Source organism: Anas platyrhynchos, chromosome 4 (genome assembly GCF_047663525.1).
Source record: "Anas platyrhynchos isolate ZD024472 breed Pekin duck chromosome 4, IASCAAS_PekinDuck_T2T, whole genome shotgun sequence".
Taxonomy (NCBI): Eukaryota; Metazoa; Chordata; class Aves; order Anseriformes; family Anatidae; genus Anas; species Anas platyrhynchos.
The window spans coordinates 67,825,793-67,846,853 of record NC_092590.1 but is presented as its reverse complement, the minus strand read 5'-3'; the positions used below and the strand labels follow the sequence as shown (position 1 = coordinate 67,846,853).

Here is a 21,061-nt window from a genome sequence, read left to right as displayed (position 1 = left end):
TTGGCTGAATATGTGATTTATTAAATGTAATTTTTCATTGTTTAAGTTAATGCATTGTAGTTGCAGCAACCCCAGCGCCAGAAAGCAGGATATTTCAGGCGCTGCCTTCACAAAATTAGGTGATCTGCCTAGAGTGCTTTGATTAGGTTTAAATTAAAAGACAGTCCCCAAACAGGACAAATACTAGAGTATCTTGAAAGTACTTTTCAATGTGGAAGTCTTAGCACTTAATTAGGATTGCTTTTGTAATTCCAACATGAAAAGCTTAAATCTCATGATCACCTGTGAGATTATTTAAACTATTGACCCAGATTTCCACTAACCCTTTGCTCTCATTCCAGCTACAGAAGGCAGCGTCTTTTTTTTTTTAATTCATACTTACATTTTGCTCAAATGCTCCTCCACACATTTTTATTCTATTTTACTTTTTCAAACATCCTATTTCTTTCCTCTGCTTTAACTTACATCCAGTTCCACCAAAAGCTGTGCTTTTTGGCTTTTCATCAGCTGGCTGAGGCAAGGGAAGGCTTACATAAAGGAGAGGTGTTATATTACTGGCACAGGAACGACTGTGCTAATAGATAAATTAAGCTTCTGAACTCACCCAGCATGAAAAGAACAGTCAATCTGACTGCTACAGTTATAGGACGCTCTCTAATAGTCTTGCTTACAGACCAACATTCAGAGGCAAATTAATGTAGTTCTGCATAATGAGGAATGAGAGCAGTGAAAAAAAAAAAAAAGCAAAGCTCACTGTTTAGAAGTAAATATAAAAGTATTTAGACATACTGGAAGTAATACTGCAATACAGTATTGCATACAAACATATGTATAAACACATGCATCCAAAAGTATGCAGAGGTAATGACAAAACTTCAAGATCTTTTTAACATGTTCTGCTTTTCAAGTGGAGCAGTCAGAGACCACAAGCTTCCAGCAACTAAATTGCTTTTGAACATGTTTGCACCCCTGTAAAACTGCAGAAAACGTTCCCAGAAGGTACTAAATCTGTAAATTTATTTCAGAAATCCTTTTATAAATTTAAAATAATCAATTTAATTAATTGTGAACCATGGAAACAAACTATAATTATGTGCACAATATGAGAGTCCACTAAAAACTGTTGCCTATGTAGCAGTGGCCACTGGCTTCTAATACTCTGAGAGTTTTTAGGATGAAGCAGTCGAACATTAGGCCCTACCACTTTAATTCTTACTGACCTTTATCTCCGCTAGCAGATTACTTCTGAAGGCTGCAAACAAGCACCACATGGTCACTGTCCAAAAGATTTAATGCCTTTATTTTCCCCCGAATTTCATCAGAAATGTTCGAGCACCACTATTATTTCATGTAGTCATTCTACAGAACTGCGGATAGCATAGATAACAGAATTTTGCTGTTCCACTGGCTCCGCAGCCCAAGTAATGTCATCTAGTCATGGCTTGCACACTTCCAAAAAATGCTGGGCAAATACATGTACATACATTGTTCTGCAGATTTGTAAACAAGGAACAGCCAAAAATTCTGGACAAAAAAGGAGAAAACATGGCAAGGGGGAAAAAAACCAAAGGAGTTCATTTTGAATGAGCTTTCCAAATCTGATGTACCAGAACTTATCTGCAGAAACAGAAAAATTCCATCAGGTTACACAACTCATGAGGCAAAGGTTGTGGAGTTGTTCTCCCCGCCTTCTAGCTTAACCTAAATTAATACCTTCCTTCAGAAGCTTTGAACTGTGTACCCTGGATTATTTACTAAACATGGCCTGTTACTTGAGGTCTGTAAGGTATGAGGGAAGTTCCTTGTTCCTTTTTAAGCTTTTTGAAGAGAAGCATTACACTTCAGTATAACAACAAAAAAAAAGTTTTTTTTTTTTTTTTTTTTTTAAAAGTGTAAGCTAGAAATAAGTCCTCACTTCACTTTCCTGTTTTCATCACATTTCACAGACTCACTGGATTGTGCAGGTTTGAAAGTACCTGTGGAGTTTATCTGGTCCAAACCCCTGCTCACGCAGGGTCATCTGGAGCAGAATTCTGATGCTTCTTTCACAGAAAGAGTTGAAACGATCTAGAAATTAAGGTTAATCAATATATCCATAGTTTCAAATCATTCTTTTAACAGGTCATCAGGCTCTCCAGACCGAGATGTACTTTGATTGTAGTGCATCAGGACTGTTTTCTTGGCATGCAGCCTGTCACCAAGTGAAGGATTAGGTAGCTATTCCATATGAATCAGCTGTTTAGCCACGTGAACTGAATAAGACAAGACATGATTCATTGCAACCACACATCTATTTCTATATTTTGTAGGATAAAGAGAGCTAGATAGAAGTCTAGGTTTCATTTTCTAAAATTCTGATGCAGTACAGTGTATCTAGTTATAGGTATACGTACCACAATTTTATTTTCTGTAGAAGTCTAAAAGAAGAGTCACAAGGTCATCTTTCTTAAATTGATGTTCAATAAAAAGTATCTGCAATAAGCACCTCAGACTGCTTCCAGAATGAGAGCAGACTAACTTGCCAATCAATGGTCAAGGGGGCAGGAGCACACAAGCTAACTAAAAACAACCATCTTCACTGCTTCCCAAACTCCTGAAATTTTCTCCAGAGTTTCCTGCAGTTACTGCCATAGTACGTAAGTTTTCTTGAGGTTACAAATTTTATTAAGTATACATGACAATAACTTACTGTTAACTCCTTGCTAACTGCATGGAGGAATTTCCAGTTAAAATTCCTGGATCTGCTATTCATCTATAGGAGGAATGCTCCATTTATTTCCACTTTAAGCTGTGTCTGTAAATCTATTGCTCAAGAAACAATTCCCAGGTAAATTCAGCCATGTATTCCTTTTGTTTGTGCTTAATGTCCTGCATCAGCTTTTATCGATCTTCAGAACAACAGACCTGTGTGGGGAAGCAGGACAGTCCTGTAAATACAGGCACCCAAAATAAGCTGAGTTCTATATAGTGTGGTGAGTAGTTTTGCAAAGTCTGAAACCAAAACAAGAGAAAAACAAGCAAAAAGCATTATTTTTATGTTCATAAATATCAAGATTAGATGATCAGGTCAATTTAGTGCTGTCTTGCAAAAGCAAGCTGATTGCTGGCCAGCCTTGTCACTGTTACCTGGACCTGGTTTTAAGGCTCAGCAGGAAATTTATTATTTGAAGTTGCATAGAAAATGGTAACTGTTATACTTAATCTTGTTGGAAAAGGTATCTAATTTCCAATCAAATCCAAGAATCTCTGCCAATAGTCTCAAAAGAGGAACTCAAAGAGATAGGAAGGACTAAAGAAATCCAAATCCCCAAGATCAGCGCTAAATATACAAATAAATCCACCAAAACAACATCCTTCCTGGGGGGCTCAATCCATGCAGAGCTCAAAGGAATAAAAGAATGCTCCAGTTTGCATTTTACTATTTTCTTCCAGTATAGTAAGATAGATGACAGAGAACCTATTTGAACAACACTGTTGGTCCCTTCAGTAGCAAGAATGCAAATCTTTATCATTTTACTTGAATACACAATGATTTGCACCAAAGATAATGGTACAATCAGAAAAAAAAAATACAATTATTAACTTCTCTATTGGGGCTATGAGTAAGTGATTATTTCTGAATAATCTTCAACAGATGTATGATCTTGGAATGTCTGATTTCTTTTAGCAGACAGACAATGTAAAAAACATCCAACTTCAAGCCATATTTAAGCAACAGCTCTCCAACAAGGAGATAAAAATACTTCCTTGCAACTCTCTTAGTCCTGTCTTCTTTACTAAGACAGCATTAGGAAAGGTAAATCACGTATCTAGTATCAGGCTCAGGTTCCAGAGATATTACTCTCCACATTACACGCCATGTTCTCAACTCAAACTGACTTAACATGAACACACTATCCCTAAATGTGGGTTACCAAACCAGCTGAACTGTTAAACAGGAGTTAAATAACTTAATTCTACAATGACTTCATTCTACCTGCTATAGATTCCTAATCCTAAAGTGAGCTACATTGAGATTCAAGTTCTTCTTAAAGAAAGGATAATTTCTCTCTGAAAAAAAAAAATAAAAAATACTCTTGAATATTATAAATCGCTTGTTAAGAAACATGCTGACTTTGAAGCCAGAACAGACTTAGTATCCTTGTAAGCAGTGCTTACTGTTTAATCACACTACTTCAGCTCTAAGATGCTGAACTATTCTTATCTGTATGTATCCCAATGAAATGGGAGAAACTTACAAGTTTTTCAAGTCATGCAAAAGTGATTTTTTGCATAGGGCAAACTAAAGAAGGGACACCTGGAAATTCCCTGTTAGGTACTCTGCCATATCCACTGAAGTCTGCTTCTTCTTAAGATAAGAATTCATAATGGGCTCCAATTATGGATTTAGGGAAAATGGTGGTAATTTTCCTACATCAAGGAAAATTAGTCTAGTAGATTTTATGATGAAACCCAAGTTCATATTCCATAGCTGACCTCTCTACCATTCTCACAACCACGACTGTGTGTCTGAAACAGCGTACTATCTTCTCTCCTCATGTGGATATACAAACTTCTTTCTGTCCCAGATTTCTCAGAGAAGCTGCTGGCAAAAGAATCCCCTCGCCCCTCCGTGCTCCCGTTATTGTTGGGAGCACACGTGAGATGAAGTAACTTTTAAATATAACTTCCATATAGACTTAGCTCCTGTGAAGAACTTTTCCAGTTCGATATATACTTATTCTGTATCAAGAAAACTGGTATAAACATTGGAATAATTAAAACTTTGTCAACTTCATTGAAAATTACTGTTATTCTCAGGGTAACAGCTTCAGTAACCTGACAAAGCAGATACACATTACCGTGAATGTCACTGGACTGCAAAAGTGATAAGGAGAAAGGAATTGATTTATTGTAACTATTTTATTCTGTGATGATTACCTTGTCAAGACAAATTCACTTCAGTTTTCTATATGGTACCCGAAGTTATAAAATACAGTTTAACAGTTTGTCAAATTCAGTACAACACAGATCAGATAAATTTTGTAAGCCAACAGATTTGGGTAATACAGAGCCAATACAAATTCTCTTAAGCCAATACAAATGAAATTAGTGTACAGAAACAATGACTGGTTGAATATAATAAAACCCTATGGCACTTTCTCACAGGGGGAAAAAAAAAAGTGATACCAGTTCTAGCTCAGTTTAAGTTTCAAAACATACATCTCATTAAAAATCCTTCTTAGCACCTTGACTAATTTTAAAATCCTTTCCTAAATAATGCTACATGTTCTAAAGACAGATAGTATACGCCTTTCCAGAAGGCCAACTACATGACCCAGAAGGCCAACTACATGACCCAGAAGGAAGATTACATGCTCTGATGTTGTGAAGTGTTTATGAATTTCCTGGAAAAAAATTCCAGCAATCATCCTTGTCAGACGCACAGAAATTTTACTACTTAACCATTTAGAATACAGCAGGAAGAAGGACGAACATTTTGCATGTCAGCATGTAAAACCAAAGAAAATTGAGAGTTAAGAAATTCAAACTAGGGGAGACATCAAGAAACAGCAATCCAGGTATAACTTGTCTAGGAAAGGACTTGGTCCCCTAAGCACTCCCATATGATACCAGCCCTCAGAAGGGTGATCCTCCCTCATAGTTGAGAGCAAGCAAAGCCAACGCTCCAAACTGCAGCATGCCCACACCTTAAGATGTCCTCACACAGTTCAGCAGAATAGCGATACACTGATTACTTTAATTAAAGCTCTAGCACCATCTTGGGGTAGACTTTCACATGTCACAGTACACATGTTCAGTGAGTGAAGTACATGATACAGGAACTTCAATAACTAATCTGCTCACTCTATTGAGCAGTCAGGCAATCAGGCCTGGATTTGTGACCAAGGGACATGTAACATACATGTAAGTAGTTTTCAACATTATGAGTAGGAAACGCACCTACTAAAAAGCCTTACACGTATCAGTTTCCAAAAAGTAACCTAGAATTCCAGCCTTGCTCAGACAGTACCCACCTTGCTACACTTCAGGGTACCAGAGATCCTGCGTTCTGTCCTCTTACTGACAAGTTTCGTTATTCAAATCCAAAGCAATTTACTGACTTTCAGAATTAAGAGGCTTAAAAAGTAAAAGCATCTCAGAAACTATACATGAACAAACTGACCTTCTCGGTTTCAGGTGTACCAGACAGAACAACAGAAAGTAATTTAATGACAGCAACTGCTGTTTTTACTCAATTTTTGAGGCAGTACTTTCATGATAAAAGTCCTTTGACAAAAATAAGGAATTTTACATAAATATTCCTCAGTCCTAAGCACTTGTTTTTTCAACCCAGCATTCCATTAGAATGGATACCCTTACTCTGACAGTTAATTACAAACCATCATTTTTAAATTACTTCTATATTTCAGAAGGATAAGAGAATAAGATTTCTAAGCAAAGTCAATAATTAATGGGCATTTTAGAATTTGAACAATTCTTCAGCACATCTCTTTGAACTGTTCTTTATATTCCATTCAAGTGTTTTGGAAAAAAATAGAACTGGCAGTAAAAATAGCAACTGGTTTTTAAGTACCGCACTGAAGTACTTGTCTTGAAGGTTCTTCTCATCGTCCTTCTGTCTTCATTTTTGGGTAAGTTGCAATGTATTTGCATCTTTTCTGCTTCTAACTGCATCAAGAGTGTCTGCAGCACTTGAAAAATCAACACCTTGAGACATCAAAACACTTGTCACACAAAAAATACGGTCCTCAAAATATGCATATGTAAACTGTTTACATTCTTATGTGTCCCAGAGAGTACTCGTCAAAACCAGGTCTTCTCTCACAAAAGTACTCAGTGCACAACATACTCAGCCAGTGTGAGACACAAGTGATGCAGTGGTCAGCCTCCCTAGCTTGTTATACTGCATAACTTAGGAAATGGTTCAGAAATAAACTTAGGCTTTTTGAAGTCAAATGCTTGTTTTCTGCACTATAAATTTAATAAAAAATTTATAACCAGAATCTTGGATTTGTCTCTAATGTTTTACAGCATTAGTTGTTACTGTGTCTCGTTTGTTTTTTTTTTTAACAAGACACAGTACTGAATGTTAAAAGGAACACAACTAAGCTACCAAACAAAATGCTCCCTAAGAATGAAAATCCACAGAAATTTTCAGAACATTTATTTCAGCCTTGACACGAAAGACTGACAAAACAGCATTTACTCTTATCAAGGGAATTTTCATCTATTTTATGATTTCCCTCTCCCTACCACACATCAGACAAGATCTTCTTGTAGCAATCACTCAACTTTCAGGCCTTTGATTACTGTTGAATGGGAGGAGGCAAATACTCGGCAATTTCCCAATGCATTATTAGTTTAAATAACATAGTATGAAGATCAAAAGCATGGTATATGAATCTCTTGCATTGCTTATAAGAGTTAGAAGAGTTATTAGTAACCCTCAATACACTTTCATTCTCTGCATGCTTTTGCACCCCTAAAAAAAATAAAGTTTCAGAATCCTCATGTTTTCATTTGTCTTCTTTTTTTAAAACAAAACAAAACTTTGGGTGCATGTACATGTCTGTATACTTTCTCTACAGACACACACAGATCAAATCTAGGCATTTTCACTTAAATACAATAGTAATTAAATACACTTCAGTTTAAGTGCACTTAAACTTCTTTATATTGTTCTGAATAACGGAACTACCTCAACCTTGGTTGCTCTGCTCCAGTGCTAAGGTTGAAAGAAGAGGTTAGGCTGGAAGAGTTACATGTCTGGGTGAGGATACTGATTTCTGTATCCACTTACTTTGGAAAAGGACCACAGAGAAAGAAAAAAAGTATTTTTCAGTACTCTTTCAGATTACAGTAAGACTCATTACTGAAATTAAAAGAACCAGGAAAACTAGCACGTATAGGGAGGGTGATTTACACTGTCATCCTACCTAATTGCCAGGAGTAAGCCTAGTAGTCCAAGACCGAATTTGAGAAGCTGCTACTTAGTGTATTTATGAAGATGTAACAAAACGTGCAACTTCTTCCTATTAGATACTTTTTCTTTTGCTTTGACAAAAAAGTAAACATTTTCAGACGATTCAGGAAACAGTTAAAATTTCAAGTGGTATTGGAAAGAGTTGTTTATTTGTATTTTAGCAGTTTATAAGAACACTTGTCACACACCACTTGGAGTATTTTTATCTTGCAATTAAGTCATGAACATTGCATATAGCAGCCTGAATGGTATTACAATACTGTTTCAAAATACAAGAACCACCAAGTACTCCTGTTGAATCAGCACACAAAAATACATACTGACACCAGCCAACATAGGAAGTGTGTTTGAGAAGCAGGAAGAAAAGATTCCTTAAAAGTTATTTTAAGGTATCTCTCATATCAAAGCAGGATCACCTCCCTCCCTCAACTCTAGAGTTTAGCAAATGCTTGTCTCTTCTACAATACACATTAAATTACCTATAAAAAAGCATTAAGCAACAATGTTCAAACCCTGACAGAGGTTTAAAGGTTCCACTCTGTGTTTGAAAATGGGAGAAAAAAATAACATAACCTACAGTTTTGTTAAAGACACCAAATGTGCAAGCTTAACTACCTGGGCACGTAGCAGATGTCAAAATAGCCCTGATATAACAACAGGAATCTACAGGTTACAGATTATAGTTTCACATTGAACAATAAAATCTGACAATGTGGCAGGAGTCAGAGGAAGTTACTTGTTCAGAGTTTCAGATCGTGCATCTTTTCATTCTTTTAAAAGCCTACTTGAAGGGCTTCCTCCCTTCTTGCTGTTTTAGATTATACAAACATTCAAGGGGAAGCAGAGCAGGGATTAGTAATAAATCAATCTCTTTCCTTTTTTCTTTTCAACTGTTCTTCTAAACATAAATTTAGCTCTGAGTGATGCTCCTTCATTGTCATTTATGTGATGATGCATCATTCCTAAAGCTAAAAATCAATCAATATTCCTGTAGTCTATGTATGAGACTACTGTTTTGCTGTTTATAAAACAAGTACACAAAGACAGTCATACCATCAGAAAGGCATTACCTCTTGCAATTATTTCTTCATACTTGCTTCATATTTACTTTTAGTTTTACAGTAGTCAGAGTGCTGACCTCAACACTCTGCAACTACAAGAGCACAGTAAATTACCAACAAAATTACATTTTGCATCACTTTGCTCAGATTGTAAGTAAAGGGAAAAAGGGAGTTCAGAAAACTCCCCAATTAGTCAATTAACACTTTACTAACTGAACAAATGCCCAAGTAGCTTCATAAAAAATAAGCCAATATATGATAGGAATGCTGTTGAAGATGGTGGTGCAGGAAATAACCACATAAATCAATACGACATCCTCCACTACTCTTAGTTGTATACCTTCCTCTTTCTTGCTGGGGCAAGTCTCTATACAAATCTGACCGGGAAACTTCTCTAGGTTAACATTTCCTCCGCCCCAACCAGGTTAATCTCAGGATACTGATTCTCTTTCCCAATCCTGCTCTCCACACAACCACACAAATGCTTGTGCAATCACAGACTGTGACCAGGAAGTTGTATGGAGCAATAACGCAACCAAGCTGCATAGACAGGGGCAGAGTTTCACCTCAGTGGTGACAGATAAAAGTATTTGTAGTTTTGTAACTAAAAGATAGACGATCTGATTTCTGTTGTCTGAAAAATCTCTCTGAAGAGCTTTCATTGATCTATGTCACAGACTTATTTTTTTAAAACAATTCCTTCTACAGCCTCCTTTTCACCACTTTCCCATTGCTGCCTTCACCTCTCCTTACCTTCTCCAGTCAGCGTGCTTCAACTCCACTTCCACTTAATGATGCAATGGAGAAAATTAATGTTTGGTACTTACACTGCATCTTATTTAGCAATTCTGGATTGCACATACACCATGCACAAAGCAAGATGACTTTCCGCCCAAATACTCTACTCCTTGCTGCTCAGACAGAGTTCAACACAAAGTAAATCCAGAGTATTAACAACTACCCTTATGCAAAGCTTTGTGGTAATTTCAGCACAAACTGGTGCATTGCAACTGTCCTCAACAATAATAGGTGAGGGCTTGCAGAAAGGAAGGCATGACACTACATGGTACAGAATCTTTTGTGAAATCCTGCTGCCACATAAAGGTTTCATAATTTCCTAAAGAAAAACAAGAACACTTGAGAGAACTCTTGGGGATACTGTATTTTAAGAAGCCACAGACTAGAAGATGAACCATCACAAGTTAAATATATCTAACTCAAAGAATGGCATAAAGTCTTAAGAATCCGTTAAAGAATCCCAACTTACTTCATCAGAAGCAGAGCGAAGACACTGGACAGCAGCCTGTTTTTTCATTTCCTCTAGTGTTAGATCGGAGCACTTTTTCTTACTCTTTCCCCATTTTTTGTAAGCTCCCTTTTCCCAGCCCAGGAAGATGTCATTCTCCTAAAAATCAAAATAAAGAAAATTACGTTATTTAAGATATGTAAACAGACCACAACTCTACAAACAACATACTGTTCAAAAGAAAAACAAACTCACCCTATCCACTAAAAACTGCTGTTTGACAAATTAAAACGTAGTTTGATTAAAACCAATGGCTACAGAAGACCCTAGTATTTACAAGACACTTACTACTTGGAAAAGTGCATGTACTCTCTCTGGACATGGAGGCTACTCACACTTGAATGCCGCTGTTTTCCAACTGCAAGGCAGCCAGAGAGTTACAGTCAATGGCTCTGTGTCCAGGTGGAGGCCAGTGATGAGTGGTGTCCCACAATCGTTCTTGGGACTGGTGCTGTTTAATATCTTTATGAATGACATAGCCAATGGGATCGAGTGCACCCTCAGCAAGTCTGCAGGTGACTCCAAGCTGAGTGGTGCAGTCGATAGGCCAGAAGGAAGGGCTGCCATCCAGAGGGACCTGGACACAGGGAAATGGTTTTAAACTATAAGAGGGGAGATTTTGATTAGATAGTAGGATGAAATTCTTCACTATGAGAGTGGCGAGGCACTGGAACTGGCAGCCTGGACTGGTAGGAGGTGTCCCCACCTAAGGCAAGGGGGATGGAATGGGATGATCTTTAAGGTCCCTACCAACCCAAGTCTTTCTATGATTCTATGATAACCATAAGGATCATTTTAGGGCCAACTTACAGTTGAATGCATCACTGTAATTTACACGAAATGTGCTAGAGTTGCACTGATCTCTGAAATAAGGATGAAAAGCAAGCTGTTCAGACTTAGGATCAAACTTAAGTGAAATAAGCCAAAAGAAGAAATTGCAATGTTAGATCTGAAAGCCTTCAGCTCAGTCTTGACTAAAGATAATAGTGTCTATCTTCCATTAAACCTAAACTAATTCTAAAGAAAATCAGGCACTTGTGGGTAGGGAGAACTTGCATTAAGAAAAATAAAGAAAAATGCTATTGTATCATATGTAATCATCTCAAGATACATAGCATCTGTTTTACATCACTTTTCAAAAGCCAAATCATACCAGCAGCAATCACAGTGCACTTCCAACCCTTCTGCAGTTGCCTGTCTCCCCTACTCTCTCTTCCACATTCAGGCAAACACTCATCTCGTTCCTGAAATATATTAGACTTGCTTACTCCTCGCTGTCCGTTCAGATCTATACATATGATTTCCCGTGTTCATCTGATCAAAGAAATACTTTGACTACCAGGAAAATCATCTTTATGCCTTTCAATGCATGCTGGTCTAAATCACCATCTTCAGAGGGATTCACAAAAACCCAATGCTTCTCAACATACCTCTCATCTGCTCCTAATGAAACCCAGCCTAAAGCCTACCCTCACTTAAAATATCACAAAATAGGTTCAATAGACTATGCACCTCTACACTCCAACTTAAAAATAAATAAACGTTTTTCAGAATTGCATTGATATGTTTCTTCATCCACAATAAGGAGGTTAACTAACTCAACGTTCACATGGAAGCATGCACACTGGGGAGACCCAATTACCCCCACCAGATTCCAAAGCCTGTCCTGCTCATCCACATGCAGGCACAATTACTAAAAAAATCATATACCCACTTGCAAAAGGTTCTTTAAAATGAAAATTCAGGCATGTAAGCAAATGTTCATTAGGTGACTTCATTTATTCTGCTTTTAGGTAGAAAGGTGATTAAGACAATGTCTTACACTAGCATGCTTTGCTCTATCTATACTGCAGCTTAGCTTTGTCCAAGTGCAGCCCCGCTGGTCTCAGCAAGAGCCTGATATGGGGCTTGGAGCATCTCCCCTGTGGGGAAAGGCTGAGAGACCTGGGTCTGGTCAGCCTGGAGAAAATAAGACAAAGAGGATCTTATTAATGTTTATAAGTACCCTAAGTGTGGGAGACAGGATTTGGCCAACCACTTTTCAGTGGTTTGTGGGGACAGGACAAGGGGCAATGGCCACAAAATGGAGCCCAGGAAGTTCCGCACCAACGTGTGAAAGAACTTCTTCATGGTGAGGGTGACGGAGCACTGGGACAGGCTGCCCAGGTAGGTTGTGGAGTCTCCTTCTCTGGAGATATTCAAGGCCCATCTGGATGTCTACCTGGGCAGCCTGCTCTAGGGAACCTGCTTTGGCAGGAGGGTTGGACCCGATGACACCTTGAGGTCCCTCCCAATCCCTACAATTCTGTGAAGGGCCATGTTACTCACCGCATATACTAGGGGCCTGTCAGCAGGGCTTAAGAATTGCCATAAAGCATTTGATTCAGTTCACCACACAGGTAATTTTGAAAGGCACCTGACAAATCTCTAGTACTTTTGGTATTTTGCAATTTTAAATATTTACTCTTAGCAATAAAAGTACCCCTTTCTAATGGGGAGAGGGGGCTGAGTGGAATTTTCTCTTTAGCATCCAGCCCAGAGCTGGACTTGCACCACCTCATCCTTCCTTTTGGAGCAAGCACTTCGTTTGGGCACTCTGGGACCAACGTGACTCATCCTGTAGGATGCAGTGACTGTGGACAGCGCTCTGGCAGAATCTTCTTTCCTTTCTACCTCTCTAGGCAATGCACAGAAAACTGTTTCTGAATACAGGGTTCTCAGTGCTCCACATCAGCCTTTTAATTTTTATAGGAAAAAAACACTACTGAAAAAACGAGGTTTTGACTTTTTTTTTTTCCTGTCATTTTTTCTCCGCTTTTTTTAAGCCTCATATTTTACAAAATTAGCAAACACCGTACATTACAGTTTCAAATCCTCAGATAAGTTAAACCATTTATCAGCAGATGCAGCCAGTATTTATCAAGTACCTTACACTTACTGCACAGAATTCAAATACCCATAAAACACTACCAAACAGTAAAGGAAATAAATTCCTTACATGTCATTCTTGTATTATAATGCCCTGGAACCTGTCTGAAATAATTTAAAAGGAAGGAGGAGGAAAAGGAAAAAGAGCTAGAAAACATCACGTACTCTTACAGTGACGTTTTAGAACTTGAAGTGCCACGCAAAGTACGTGGTATTCTGCTGTCATGCTGACCAAACTGATAAAAAGGCAATCCAAAAGTTTCAAATATTTTAAATTAACCTTTTCCATTTTTTTTTCAAGTTTCCATTGCAAGAAGCCCATTAGTAGGTTTACTCTTTAGACTGGGAAATGTTAACTCTGTGACAAACGGTAAAGAAAGCAGCTCAACAAAACATGCTGTATGCACGAAGCAGAATAAACGAGTTACTTCACGTGGAAAGAATCACTAGGGACTTCTGTTCTCTTCAGCAGCTAGATGCCTTCAGTTACCTTTGCTTCCTAACAGAGCTCATTATAAGGCTTGTTTTAGTGCAAGAGCTTTAAAGTAACTTTGCATTTTCACAATTCTGTTCAGTGGTTGCTGAACATTTCATAAAAGCAACTCCACTCCGATCTGATGGGTTCAAAAAGTGTGTGCACACAAAAGAAAACACAAAACACAACAAAAAACCCACAACCAAACACAAGTCTGGCTTATAAAATCCTAACATTTAAAACAAACTGCCCAATATTGCTAAGCTGCCCAATATTAAATATATATCAACAGAAATAGAAAGCCATCTGGATATTGGAAAAATACCAAAACTGCTATTTAATTATCCATTCTTTAGAGTCCTACTTTACCTACCACATAACTAGGTGAGTTCATAGTAGAGATTTTTAATTTGCAAAGACATAATATGTGCAAAATCTTACTTTGAGAATAATTTAAGAATCATAAAGATGGCTAAAGGAGTGCTAGTGAAGTACCTGTACTCTTTCTGCTAATGCTGCCTCAAGAAATCTGGTGCTTAACTCAATACTAAATTAATATTCAGATGCAAATTTTAAAAATAGCTTTCTAAATTGTTTCTCCTGCTCAACTATGCAACTGCAGCGGTTCCCCCACTTCTCTCCATACTCACCAAAAATTTGGGGAAGCAAAAGAAAAGCAACTTCAGCAGTGATTCTACTTGGTCTCATTTGTTTTGAAGACAGTAGAGAAATACTACTACCAGCAAAAGAACAAAGGTGACACCTTGTGATTAGTCTGAATGAAAATTGTTTTGAAAGTCATGGTCTGCATAACAGGGAAAAACGGTGTTAAAACTTATCTCAAGAATCCTGCTGAAACTACCCATAAAAGCTGGAGTCAAGATCAGGGATGCAGAAACACCGGGACCTTGAGATTATACTCAGGTAAGCAAAAAAGCTTCAATTTTGCCTTATCAGCAGAACACAAAAGCAAGTAAGCTGATCGATATACTCCCAAAATGGGGAAATCAAATCAGTAGAAAACCACGTTTAAGAAATCAGAATTTTCTTCTTAAAGGAAGTTCAGAGAACCCAGTTCCCTAAGATTCTCTCTGCATATACTACATATTAAATTAGACACACTGTAAGATGATGATCAAATACAAACTTTTTCTACTTTTTACATAATGAATTGAATAACTGCAATTACCTACTTGGTCAACATTCCTATTTTGAGTTATGAATAAGAGATCTTAAGGCAAGAAACGTAATTGTCTTAGAGGACAGAAGAACGTACTGAGTTAAAACATGCTGACACAGGGAACTCTGAAACACTCCTCTTTTTGCAGCATTTTAATTTCAGTACCAACCACTTGTGATTTGAGCATATTATGGGTTTAGCTTTTTTTTTTTTTTTTTTTGCTCTCCTAAATGTCACTGCTGGCCAGTCAAATAGCATTGCTTCAACAGGCAAGCTCAGGTAATAAGTTCATACAAAAAATAAGAAGGATTCAATCCCTTGTGGCTCTCTGGCTAATGGGCATAGCGTGGTTCATGGCTTCAAAAGCCACGTAGGTATGGTGCACAGGGACATGGTTCAGTGGTAGAGCTGGCAGCGCTGGGGTAATGGTTGGATGTGATGATCTCAGAGGTCTTTTCCAACCTAAAAGATTCTATGATTCTATAATTTCTCAAATATGTAATAAATATAGAGTCTCTCCCTTTAAGATTCCAACTCAAAGAATATCAAAGTCGGTTATCTAATTTTTAATGTGAAAAAAATGCCCATGATGTTTAAGGTAGGCAGAGTCCTGCAAGACTACGTAAAACACCTATGAACAATTTTTCCCTCTTGTAACTCTCAGAAAAGAGGTTAAGAGACAACTAAAGGAAAAAAATAAATAAATAACCACACAGTTTTTAAATGAGGGACAAACATTTGCCGAAGATTCAATACGACAGCTGACAGATATTTCTGCCATAAATAGTTTGGAGTTGTATGCCTGCTGAATGAATGAAGGGCCGGTTCCTATCAAGTGCCATATAGAACAATTAAGGTTTGTCTGCTTGTTCCAAAGTGGGGCATTAGCCAAGCTGCAGGAGAAACCTCTCTTACAAGACTTGAAACGCCCAAATGCAAACAAAATACTTTATCAATTTTATCAACCCTTTACTGAAAGGGTTGTTAGGCACTGGAACAGGCTGCCCAGGGAGGTGGTGGAGTCACCATCCCTGGAAGTCTTCAAAAGACGTTTAGATGTAGAGCTTAGGGATATGGTTTAGTGGGGACTGTTAGTGTTAGGTTAGAGGCTGGACTCGATGATCTTGAGGTCTCTTCCAACCTAGAAATTCTGTGATTCTGTGATTCTGTGTGAATTTACTGGAAAGGCCAAAGGGAAAAAATTGCAGTAGACACTCATATGGAGAATGATGAATGCATGAGCCTTGCTTCCTTAGAAACCCAAAAGCAGGAAAAGACAGAGCACCCAAAACAACTGCAACATTGAGGTCATGAATTGTATATGGCATTACAAACCCCAAATTTGCAAATCTTTACTCTGCCTATGAGATGGAATAGCCTAAACTCAAGGCAGCAGTGTTCTCCAAAGGCACTCATGTTTCTTCTCTGCAAACACACCCAGAATAATTTGAGTATTAACATGTTGTCCATTAAAACTTCTCTGCTTAAGTCTATCAACAGTTTATTTTAAGGCAGTGTCAGCTATCAAGACTTTTAAGGGAAGAATAAACAAAAAAAAAGCCCAGGCTATGCAATCTGACCTAATGAAAATCTAGGGGGGTACAGCATCCTGGCTTCTTCTGGCAGCAAAGTTAAGTTAATTTCACAGTTAATAATCAAATACAATATTCATATATTTGGGTATGAACTACTGTGCACTGCAAGAAAGCTTTTCCAAAAATTTCACCAAAAAACTCTAAGTCAACTCCGAGATGTTGGGATAGGCAAAGGAATGGAAGAAAATAGCCACGAATGATATAAAAAATGGATTAGGTCCTTACTACCTGTAGAAGGATCTCATAGCGCAGAGAGTAAAGGGAAAACTGCATTTTAAAATTATTCAAGAAGCAGACTGCATGAACAGCTTAAGTGATCTTTCCTGGAAAAAAAATAAAATACTTCCCCTAAATAGAGTGAGGACAAAACTTTCAGAATTTGCTTAGATATCTATCTATTCATCATGGCTTTTGTGACAAGCTTAAGAGAACTGCATCTCATTACAATGAAAGTTGAAGGTCTAATGGATGAGGACTGGCTCTGACATTCCCGACTGAGCCTTGCCTCAGACTGAGACAAAGATAATGAGTTAACGCATATGCTAGAATTCAGAAGACATACATGAAAATAGGGGCACCAGCTCAGCTTACACTCTCCAAAAGACAATCAGCAAGAGCAGCACAAGCCTTCTCTGTGTCAGAAGCCATGCTGGCCAAAGAACAGAGGAGACCGAAAAGCATTCTTTATTATTAGATCATTATTCCAAATCTAGTTCTTACCAGTGGAAGAATTCACCTTGGACTTTTTTGTGAAGAAGCAGAGAACCACGTGATAAGCTCTGGGTATAGCAAAGTACCTGCAAAGCCACTGCAGTCACCTCGTTCCCAGCTGCTCCAAGTGGAGCACAACAATCCTACGTGGTTGAATTGTAAGAGAAGAGCTGACAGCACATGAGACCACAGCATGCGCTGCTATGACTTCAAGGTCCTCAAGGCATTCAGAACCAATGAGTCCACAATTTGCAGGCAGGGAAGAACTGGGCATATCAAAGCCAATCAAACTGGGTATAAAATACTCTAAATTGAGTGTGTGTCAATTACAAACTCTTGCTTATAATCCTACAAACTTGAAAGAGCAGTCTACGTGTTGTTCACTCTCGGCTGAAACCAAGCAAAAGAAATTTGATCACACCCACTCCCAAGAGCTAGAGAACATGCAAATGCTGCATCTGTTGAAATCCTGTTTGAAGAGCAGGCTGCCTTAAGTTTTCCAATTAAAGTAAACGTAGAAAAGAAAACGTAGTAAGGCTATAGCCAGGGCTACTAAGAAATCACGTTGCTTACATGCCTTACCTACATGGCAGAAAAGGACAGAAATTCAACAGAAACTGCTGCTACATGGTCCAGATGTCTGACAGGGACACGTTATGACTCGGGAAGCTATTTCACAGCATGTTATCATTGCTCTCTTGAACTTAGGAATTAAATTGTATGGCAAGCATCATATACTACTGTAATCATCTGATTTCACAGAATTTAGGTAGTGCACACCTGTGCTTGGAGACATGGTGAGCGTACTGCCATATGCTGGTCTGCAGTATGAAGAGCACTAACGAGGTATCTCAGCCAACCCCACAGTCAGAACCAGGACACTTATATCAGTGCAGAGATGGCTGCTAATAAATCCTGACCCACAGGAAGAATAACCAGCCTGGCAGTTGATTTTGTACCTCTGCTCTACGTTCTGTAAGCCTTTGTAAGAACAGATCAGCAGTGGTAACAACACAGAAGCGATTCCATTATTCTTCGGTGACTGTGAGTGAGAGATACAGGATAACTAAGCATTAGATGCTATTTAGAAAGTCACAAAAAGGTAACATGGTACATGTTTCCAAGATTGCTTTGATTACTCAGAAGAGAAGCTGATGATATCATTAACTAGATGACAGATGCGCCTACTCCAGCAGGTTAGCACACCCAAGAGGCGCCAAAGAGCCCAGGTAACTCTGATGTCCTGAAATGATGTTTCGCACCATGGAACAGACATGCTTGCAAAGGCATCAGCACTTAAACATGATTGCACACACGAGTACAAAGACAGGAGACTGCATGAATAAAAAATATCTGGTAACCACACTTGTTGAGAACAAATGCTTTCCAGTAGCTCCCACAGCCTTTTGCACTAAGGTATCAGCTGAAGCAGAGCACCCCGACACCTTACAGTCTGCACAAGACACTGATCTGAGGAGCCTGCTGGTGAGCTCCAGTCCCTGCCATCACAATTCCTGCCCTTAAAACAAAGTAAGAACACAAATGCACCGTCCATGGTGCACCACCAGCTCTAGCCCTTGTCTAGCAGTCACCAAGACAGAAATATGGGACAGAGCAATCATGTCTGAATTAACAGAACAAGCGTCAAGTAATGGGAGGGGGGGGCTGAGTCCCTTAGAGGCACTGCACCCGTAAGAACCTGAGCTGCAGTGCTCAAACTGCCAGCAGCTTCTCACCAAGTTCTGCACATACAAAGGACTTATTTTCAAAAGATTAAGTAAGACTGACACTTTGATAGTCCTCAGCTAGTCTCCCTTGAACAAAATGCAAGGCTAAGTTTTCCTCTACAAACTCTTAAAATTACTTATGTGATAGTTTATAAAAGTTAAATGATTTCCTATTAATAAATAAGCCATACTGGCATATTAACTTGAGGACTGTTTGCCATACCCGATGGATTTGCTCTTTCTTCACTTTCTATGTTTATGTATGAGAAAAAGCTTTATTTCCAATCTTGCAAACACACACACGGGATTACTCTAAGGACCTCAAATTTATAAATTGCTGGTGAGCTCTGAAACTTAATAACACTTACACATAACAGTCACAGGCGCTGCCCTACGGTAACGGAACTGTACTCTGCATATTTTAATTCATTAACAAATCATTTCTCAATGACCCAGTTGTTTCTTAGGGATGACAAAAGAGCAATTGCAATCTTCACTGTCATGTTCTGCTAGAAAGGCACACTAGCCAGTTAATGTTTAATACAGGCTTAGGTTAGTAGAGAGGACCAAACCCTCCTTTCCCCTCACACCTTTATGCTGCAGATGTGATTGTCACTTCAAAACGAAACAACCACAGCAAAACCCAACCTCTATCTCCCTAAGATAAATCCTTAACCCCTAAATGGCCATTACTCTGACATGAATCCACTCCGCTGGGTTCCCATGGGATGGCTGGGTCCCTCTGCTGGGTTCCCATGGGATGGCTGGCAGAGCAATGCCACACGTTGGGCTGGATCCTATAACCGGGCTGGTGGCCCAGTGCTGCCAGCAAGAAGTGTCTCTTGTCACCAGCACATCACCAAGTGCAGGACGGCTGGCGGCAGCATCCCCAGCCCATTGCACAAAGCTAGGCCAAAAGCATCTGTGGAGATCCAGCCACAGGGCACGGAGCTAAAGTTTATCATGTGTGGGCTGAGGCCTCTTTTCCACCACCCTGTTCTTCCCTTTATATAAAGGAGGAAATTGCATTCTGGGGCTCTGAGTATATGCTAATGATGAAAAGTAAGACTAGAAGCTATGATCAGATTCAGCAGAAGTGTAGCTGTTACTCTGAAGACTGTTTCTATCCCCGTATGTAAAAGATCACCTGAACAAAACTATTTCAAATGAGTCTGTAAATAATAAATCTTCAAGAAAGGCCTCCTGCCGTCTCCCCCAAACTTCAAAATCAAGAGGTTAATCTCATGGCAGTCACAGAAGAGCACAGTTTGCAGTACAACAGCTACTTAATTCCAAGATTTTGGAAAGCATTACCTTTCTAAAAAAAATCTCTAGGATTTTTACTTTTGAGGGTCAGAAAAAAGGTCAACTTCAAAAAAAAAAAGTGAAAAGAAGGAGATAAAAAAAACAACAGACAGCACTTGATATGGAAAGGATGCATAACAAATGCATTTAGGCCTTCCTGCTGCATGACCAGAGGCTTACAAACAAAGCCTTTATCTCGCAGTGTCTAGCTGTTGGGGGTTAGTTTGCTTCTGTGTTGGGGTGTTGGTTTGTTTGTTTTGTTTCCTTCCAAAGGAAGAACTGTCCGCAGGCAAAAAAAAAAAAAGATGAACCTGTTATATTCTGAAAGAGCTGTGCTTACAACCAGGATATAAAAGATACCAGAGAACACTGACTCTAATACAGAGCAAATGAAGACCAGTGAAATACAATTTCACACAATATATTTTAGGGCAATGCTTAGTGCTGCACAGAGCATGCTGACTTAGTGCAGTATTTCTGTATCACAAACTGGTTTGAGAGCACACGTATCTATAAATATACTTTTAATTAGCATTTAAACTACAGTCAGAAATCTTAAAAGCACCTAGTTAGTCGAATATCAGGAAACATTAAGATCAAGGCATTCTGGTTAAAAGCCAGTCTAATTTGCAGTCAAAAGGGTGCCTCCGAATTTTCAGCTATCCCCTAGCAGCATTTCTCCGGTCCCCCAAACTTAAAGATTCCTCAGTAATTCCATGGGGTTTTAACTTTTATTTATCATTTATTTCTAAACAAACAAAAATAAAATACAAATGATAAAGCTTA

General features: G+C 38.6%; 1 protein-coding gene across 4 annotated transcripts in view; it reads right to left on the bottom strand.

The window, feature by feature from the left end:
• The window catches only part of KIAA0232 (KIAA0232 ortholog), a 67,701-nt gene that overhangs the window by 25,346 nt on the left and 21,294 nt on the right, over window positions 1–21,061 (bottom strand). For 2 of the 4 annotated variants that reach the window (XM_038178791.2, XM_072037796.1), the window contains exons 3-4: window positions 10,316–10,453; window positions 2,690–2,904 (exon numbers count right to left, since the gene is read on the bottom strand). In XM_038178791.2, the coding sequence (XP_038034719.2) occupies window positions 2,690–2,752 (63 nt within the window). In that variant the 5' untranslated portion in view covers window positions 2,753–2,904; window positions 10,316–10,453. The remainder of the gene's footprint in view (window positions 1–2,689; window positions 2,905–10,315; window positions 10,454–21,061) is intronic. The other 2 variants (XM_038178789.2, XM_038178790.2) reach the window with 1 other exon arrangement.